We start from the raw sequence: 7,600 nt of genomic DNA, 5'->3' as shown, positions 1-7,600 counted from the left end.
CAAACGGTATATCGCTTTTCCTATGCATCAACGCAGGCGTGTCAGACTGAGTTTTGTGAATCCCCAGACGACAATCAACGCCAGGGATTTGGGGAGCAGCTGAGCTCGGGCACCAAAACGCTGCGTCCGCTAATAAATGGCCTCTTGATTAAAAAGCAGAATAATAGGGGGCCCTCAAAAGACAACAGAGAGTAATGCTACCTCAAATCCATACTACTACTAGTTGTCGCTCATTTAGTAATCATTTGATTTTTTACTTCCTTCGTTTTTAATTTTAAGGTTTTTTTAATATAAGTTCCTAAATATATATACGGATGTATATAGACATATTTCTATAAAAATATGGTACGCCATTGACGTACTCTCGAAAAAAAATGTAGATTCATTTATTTTGCTCTTTATGTAGATTATAGTGGAATTTTTTAAAATATATATTTAAGAACAAAGAAAGTAGTTATACTAAATGAGCGACATGTATCATAAGAAAAAAAGGAAAGTGTTTGCATCCGACGCGCGGGCCAAACGCTGTGCCGGACTCACGCAAGCCACGGGATCGATCCGAATCATGCGACGCGCAACTACTCCTTGCGATGCACATGTTCGTCAAGCTACGTCTAGTAGCCCCTCACCGCATCGCTGGCTTCCACCCAGCCGCTCCTTCTTCCTGCCGATCTTCTTTTCCCACCCAACCGCTCATCACCGATGAGCTGAAGTTGCACGCCCGTTGCGGCTCCCCGTTGCCAGCGAGCTGAAGATCCTGCGATGACTCGCGCGCGACCGTGCCATCGGGGCCTGTGACGAGCTCCTCCAGCGATGGGGCGACATGTGCTTGCGAGCGCGAACACGGCGACCTGCAGCGGCCACTGCCCGGTGAGCTGCAACGGCGACGCCAATGGCCCCAGGATGGTGGGAGTATTGGTGCCAGAAGTTGCAACCTCGTCGCGGGTAGCTACAGCCGGTGTCGACATTTGCTATAACCGGTGATTTATTTTGCTACAACCGTTTTAATTTTTGCTACATTCAATCACGGATGAGCTGCGTTTCAATTTTTGCTACATTCAATCATGGATGAGCTGCGTCCCGTGATGGTGGCGACCTTTTTATGTTGCGACCGTTGTGTTTTTTGCTACATCTATTTTTATGGCGGAGCTGCAAGCTCGAAGACGACAATGATGTTTTTTTTTTGTTGAAACCGTCGTTGCTTTTTGCTACAACTTATGGTTTTTTTGCTACGTTCATTCACAGTTGAGTTGCGTCCAGTGACGGCGGCGATCTAGCGATCTATTTTGTTGCAACCGTTCTAGTTTTTGCTACGTCCGTCCGTCGAGGATTTTTGCTACATCTTTTTTTCATGGTGGAGCTGGAAGCTCGAAGACGGCGATGGTAATATGGATCGGTTACGAGGTTGTACCAAGTAATATGGATCAGTTTCGAGGTTGTACTAGGTGAGCGACAAGTAGTATTGATCGAAGAGAATATTGAGTAGTAACATCTGATATGAACATTTGGCACCGATTCACACCTAACCGTAACCACTCCGCAGAAATGCAGTAAACATTGCAACAGGATACTTTGTGAACCGACCCTGGAGCAGCTCATCTTTGAGAGGATTGAAATCCAGTGAGCATGCCAGAAAAGAAGGTGATGGACAATAACGATCTGTAAATTTTGTTTCAATCAAGCGCTAAACAAATACATGTAGCCCAAAACAGAAGCGAACGTCATCTTCTACACCACAAGGTCTAGAGTTCCAACACCATAAAACTGAATGCGATTGATACATTTCTGTCACGCGGCCAAGGCACCATCACCAGCAAAGGGCACACATACTATGACGATAGACTAAATCGCTAAAGGCGGCAAGAAGTACAAAAATAACCCGATTTCATTGGCTGCGCACACCTTATGATGATCATGTTCCTTTCATAGCAGGCTGTTTGCTTCTCCGCTGGTGCACGTCCCAGTTAAATATCCGAGCAATCGTAACCTGACAAAAAAATGAGTTTAGCAATACTGAGCTTGAGATGATGGTGGGAAGTCAAATTAGTCATGGCCATTTTACCTGGGTTATTGTTTGTTGGTCCCTCAAGAAATGAAGGTCACCAACAAGGACTTCTAAACTGGCCCTTGCATTATCCAAGTTACTTTTCAGGAGCTCATTGGCCTGCAAAACTCCCAGAAATTAAGAGGACAACTAAAAATCAAAGCGCAGGAATATGTCAATGCTTGGTCTGCCAAAAATAACCTCGTCGCAGGAGTATTCCAGCATCACGTTTGCACCCAACCATAGGCACACCGAGTCAGAGTCCTCGATTTTAGCACGCGAATAGATTCCCTCAGATAATTCAAAATCGGATATGAGTGCCTGCATTAAATATATGCAAGACACGGATAGTTAACTACTTAACTTCACTTGAATGATTCCATCCAGAACAAGCGTTCAGCATGGTTACAGTTTCAAGGCATTACCAAGTTTGAACTGTTTCATTCACGAAAGATGTCTGTAGCTGATGCTAGCAACTAGTGAATGAATAATAACAAAATGGGCTACAAAAAAGTATAGTCACGATCTGTATTCCACAATTTGGTGATAACTGAAACAGGTAAAAATGAATAACAACCTACCATATTGAACTAGCAGCAATTGTTAAGAAACATGCAAAAGGTCAAACTTGACATTTTACGGATTAAGTAATAAGGTGCTGTACCTACAACCTTCAACGGTAAAATCATGGTTCATGGTATTTGAAGTAAGAAATATACATTAATTTAAATCACTAAGCTGGACAAAAGGTAAAAATCGTATGCACAGAAATACTACCTCTGTACCATAAAATATGACGCTTTAGCAGCTCAAATTGAACTGCTAAAACGTCATATATTATGGTACGGAGGGAGTAGAAAGTAAAAACTGAAAAAGGAATGAAGTTCAGGAAATTATACAAACCTCACCCAAAGCTTTTTTAGCTTTCAACGTCGCAACAATATCCAAGCACTTCTCTATATCAGGAATTTTCGCCTGTAATAAGAACAGTTGGCTAATTTAAGTTTATGTATGCTAAAACTAGCATGTATCACTGATCTATACCTTATTTTTTACTAACAAAGGGATTAGTGTTCCTGCCCGTCCGTCATGCACTTTTACAGAAAACCCTCTGACTTTACTGGTAATCAACCCACAGTCCATATTAAAGTGGCAGGAAAAAACGATTCATCATGCGTGTTTTGCTGAAACAAACTGACTTTTCCTATAATCAACCCGCAGTCCATAAATTAAGTGAAAAAACGGTTCACACGCTTTTGCCAAAAAGCCCCTGACTTCTCAGGTACTCCCTCCGGTCCTTTTTAGTCTGCATATAAGTTTTGTCGGAAGTCAAAGTATCTCTACTTTGACCAAACTTATAGAAAAAATTATCAACGTTCACCATGCCAAATCAATATTGTTAGAATTTTTACGAAATGTAGTTTCATAATATATATATTTGCTATTGTAGAAATTGATATTTTTTAATATAAATTTGGTCAAACTTTGCAAAGTTTGACTTGACCGAAATCTAATACGTGGAGTAAAAAGGACCGGAGGGAGTAAGCAAGTCCGTATGTAGCGCACCTGTAGTTCGCTTTCGTCAGGAAAAATAAATTGCTTAAACTGGCATGGGAGCCCTGGTTGATTCGAAAGAGCATTGGCCTGCTAAGCAACTCATCCAACTCATGTTTCTTGCCTATAGGAAGGAACTTATTCTATTTGATCGTTTCTACTAACAAAGCCTGGGCTTTTTTTAGAATAAGCCTGGGTGTTTCACAAACCGATATATTGTCATGAGAAATAATCCAAAGTGGACACATTTGTTACGAAAACAAGTTGAATAGAAGTCCTAGTCCTATTTAACTAAGTGCAGTTGGTGCTATAAATATAGATGTACAGATCTCATAATCTTAATACAAGTTGGGTACATTTGTTCTCTAGCGAGAAAATCAATCATGTACTTTTGAGCTAGCAGCTTTGGGCTGCTAAAAAAGGATGGAGGAATTTCTGTACATACTCAATCTAATGGTTCTGGCACCGCACTTTGATTAATTCATGGACGGTGTGATCAAAACTATCATATAAAAAGTGTACTCAGAAATATTAGTCGCCAAAACTGTCGTACAAAAAACGTACTAAGAAATATTAGTCACGACTGTGCGTCTAACAAAAATAAGATATTCTAAAAATATTGGTCGCGATTGAAATAAACTGACGCGGTGATTAGCTAATCTGTGTTTTTTTCCTAAGACCGCTCTCCTTGAACGTCAATGAAAAAAACATGCACGCTGCATGAATGTGGCGCTAAAAGCATGGATGGGCGGCTCATCAAGAGTTGAAAATAAAGGCGCATGCCAGTTTCGGTCAGATTGCAAGATCAGAATTTTCGAAGATAAACGAGGGTGGCTAAGTCTCGGGACACTCATGGAGAAAGCATACTTCATTCGAAGGAACTGGTATTGGCGCAACCTGAAATAATAGGATGATTGTGTGTATCCCACATTGGTTGCAGGAGTAGCTCGCGGCAGCACTGATGTCTAGCTCAACGAGATTAATTTTAAAGTTTTAATAAGTATTCCCCTGCGCTAGCACAATTTAATAACATGTGTGTCGTTCAATAGCCGAGCCCATCGTCTTAAGATTTACCACGTTTGAACGTATTGTCATCAGGTGTACATCCACAACCACGTTGGCAGGACGGGAAGGAGGATAAGCGACGACCCATGTGAGACACTATGTTCAAACAAAGAGCATGTACCTATTTGGAAGGGGTCTCGAGCCATGTTTATTACACTAGGTTCATATGATATATTATTTTTTTCCCATTGTAATGCACGGGCATGTTTGCTAGTAACTGCTAATAGAAGTTAGCATAGTGCTTCTTACATAAGTTAGATCAATGATCAAGAGTTGATTCCATGTAAGCTTTGAGATCTTTTACAGTATTAATTCTCAATCTTTTATCTGCATTAACTAGAGAATAATTGTACTGTGGAACACCCAAATTATAATTCAGAAGCACAAAGACCATCGTCAAAGTAGTAGATATAAGAATACTTCCACTCAAAAGATCAGTGGTAATGTTAGGCAATGCCATGTTTATTAATAATGAAATGTAAATCATATTTGATCTTAGCTTGCCTCTATAAATCTAAGAAGAAAAAGTATGAGCACCTGAAGTTCTCTTTGTTGTGCTAAAAGTTTCATCTCCACCATTTTGTACTGCTGCAACCTTAAAAAAATAAAAGACAGGTTACATTTCTCCCAAGCATAACCAAGTAAAAGTGTAAATGTACACATATAGAGGCAAACAAGATTTTTTCCAAAGCTTGCTGGAGAAATTATATCAAATTGCTTTTACTGGGACAAATATGAAACTGTGACGCGCAAAATCAGTGGCAGCTTGCCTACCAACTAGAAGTGAACGCTGAAGGCAAAAACATACATACTTTTCAAAACAAACACTAGAGACCACATAATATAAACCACAAAGGAACAACAGATCATCCATATGGAATGGCATGTTTTCAAATATAATGGAAGTCGGTCCCTCCTGCATGTCTACGGTGGTGGAGGTCGGTCCCTTCCGCGTGTCTACGGTGCTGCTGCTCCTGGTTTCCAGCATGGGTACGTCTCTCTCCTTCAGGCCTCGCGTATTAGCTTCAGTGAGACGGCGTGGGAAGCGTGTTGGTGCGGGGTGGTGGTCGGCATGGTGGCGGGCTCCGGCGCGCCTGAGGTGAAGGTTGGGATCAGGAGAAATCCCTGCCGGCCTGGCCGACACCGACGCGGTGGCGCCTGAGGGTGCCGTCGGACCTTCCTAGAAGGCATCGGGGGCTACCCTTTCCTTCTCCTCGCCGAGTACCGAGGGAAACCCTTGGCAACAGCATCGTCATCGTCATGTCCCTTCTTGAAGGTGTTGATTGGTACCGGCGCTTCGGAGTATAGGAGCTTGGTGGGAGATCTTCGGTGGGCGCAGCAGTCGCGAGGCTTCTCCGTTTTTGTTGACCCGCCGTTGTCGGCATTTGTTCCTTTAGTATTTTCTCTCTCGTTTCTTTTGGGTGTGACTGTGCTGTTTCCACCACAGCACCTATCGTCGGTTGTATCGGGGTTGGTTGCTTTGTAATACAAAGCGGGAGTATTGACAAAAAAGGGTTTCCCCCTTATGGCAGCTTATGGCAGGATTTGCCTCTTTGCAGTCGCAATGACCTGCACAGCTTATGGCAGGATTTGCCTCTTTGCAGTCGCAATGAATTACAGGTGCAACGATGTGTAGAGCTTGGACTAACAATCTAAGATGCTCATCCACAAGTAGGCAATAGAGACGGAAAACTCACAGAGGACCAATCCAAGCAGGAGCCACATAAGCAAAGCACCAGTCGCAAAACCCTACAGCAAGCGGTTGATTCCTCCAACGACCACTGCAATCTGTGAGCTGGTCTGGCAACCAAACAAGTGGTGGGAGCAGCACCGGCCCCCTACAAGGATCTAACGTGTTGAGGAGCTTGCGGAGATAGATCAAAGATACATGGTAAGGACGCCTAGGACCTCGAGATCAGCGCGAAACGTCCCACGTCTGAGACGATTCCTGGATCAATGGCCAGCCACCCAGCTCCCGAATCTACCAAACAGGTGGAGGGCACATCGCGAGAAGCAGCCGAAGGATCCAGCTTCCCTGTTGCAGCGGCAGCAGCTGGACCAGGGCCCCGGAGCACCGCGAGAACGCCAAAGATGACAGGTTCTTCGGGATGAACGCACGGGGACGAAGGTAGGGTGTAGGGGAGGGGGCGGGGCGGAGCAGCGATTACCTTTCTTGGAGGAAGGCGAGTGCGGAGTTGACCTCGAGCCCAGCCTGTCGGAGGTAGGTCTCGACATCCTCGACGAAGGAAGCCGCCGGGATCCCCCGCCGCTCCGCCACTCCCTGCGGCGTAGATACCGCCACCGCCGACGAGGAAGTGGCCGCCGCCATGAGAGAGAGAGAGAGAGAGAGAGAGAGAGGAGACGAGGAGAGAAGGCCCAGCCGAAGAGAGGAGGAGGAGGAGAATGTGCCCAAGCCAGGCCCAAATGAGGAGAAGCTGGCTAGCCACCCGCCCGGGAGCTCCTATGCAGCGCTGCAGGCGCCCGTTAACGATCTGGCGCCTGCAGCGTCGCTGCCATGGGCTGGCCACCTAGCGTGCTGCCCAGTTTTTTTCTATTAACAATGTGAAATCAAAAAAGGTTTACAGATTTAAGGAAACAGGACCATCCATTTGAAAAAAAATCATATCTTCAAAACAGGTTCATCAATTTTGAAAACATTTAATCAATTTGAAAAAAAGTTCACTGAAATTAAAATTTAAAACAAAATTCATCCAATTTGGAAAAAGTTCATTAAATTTGAAAAAAGTTCAGATATATTCAAAAAACTTCATGTATTTTTTTAAAGTTCATAAATCTTAAGAAAGTTCATCAATTTTGATAAAAATCATCCATTTTCAAAAAGATGGTCATCAATTTTTAAAAAAAATCATCGATATTCAAAAAAGTTCATAGAATTTCAATATTTTAGAAAAAGTTCATCGATTTTCAGAGAAAAGT

At 43.3% G+C, this 7,600-nt stretch overlaps 1 protein-coding gene across 1 annotated transcript; it reads right to left on the bottom strand.

Moving 5' to 3' along the window:
• Window positions 1-1,652: 1,652 nt before the first annotated feature.
• On the bottom strand, window positions 1,653-7,095 carry LOC123395639 (probable prefoldin subunit 3). The gene is made up of 6 exons (XM_045090665.1): window positions 6,832-7,095; window positions 5,201-5,258; window positions 2,948-3,019; window positions 2,246-2,365; window positions 2,063-2,164; window positions 1,653-1,987 (listed from the first exon to the last, which is right to left on the bottom strand). Exons 1-6 carry the CDS (start codon window positions 6,990-6,992, stop codon window positions 1,913-1,915), a joined length of 588 nt encoding a protein of 195 aa, XP_044946600.1. The 5' UTR covers window positions 6,993-7,095; the 3' UTR covers window positions 1,653-1,912.
• Between the last annotated feature and the right edge of the window lie 505 nt (window positions 7,096-7,600).

The sequence above is a fragment of the Hordeum vulgare genome, chromosome 5H (genome assembly GCF_904849725.1).
Source record: "Hordeum vulgare subsp. vulgare chromosome 5H, MorexV3_pseudomolecules_assembly, whole genome shotgun sequence".
Taxonomy (NCBI): domain Eukaryota; kingdom Viridiplantae; phylum Streptophyta; class Magnoliopsida; order Poales; family Poaceae; genus Hordeum; species Hordeum vulgare.
Note: the sequence above shows the minus strand (reverse complement) of the source record. Positions and strands in the feature narration are given on the sequence as shown.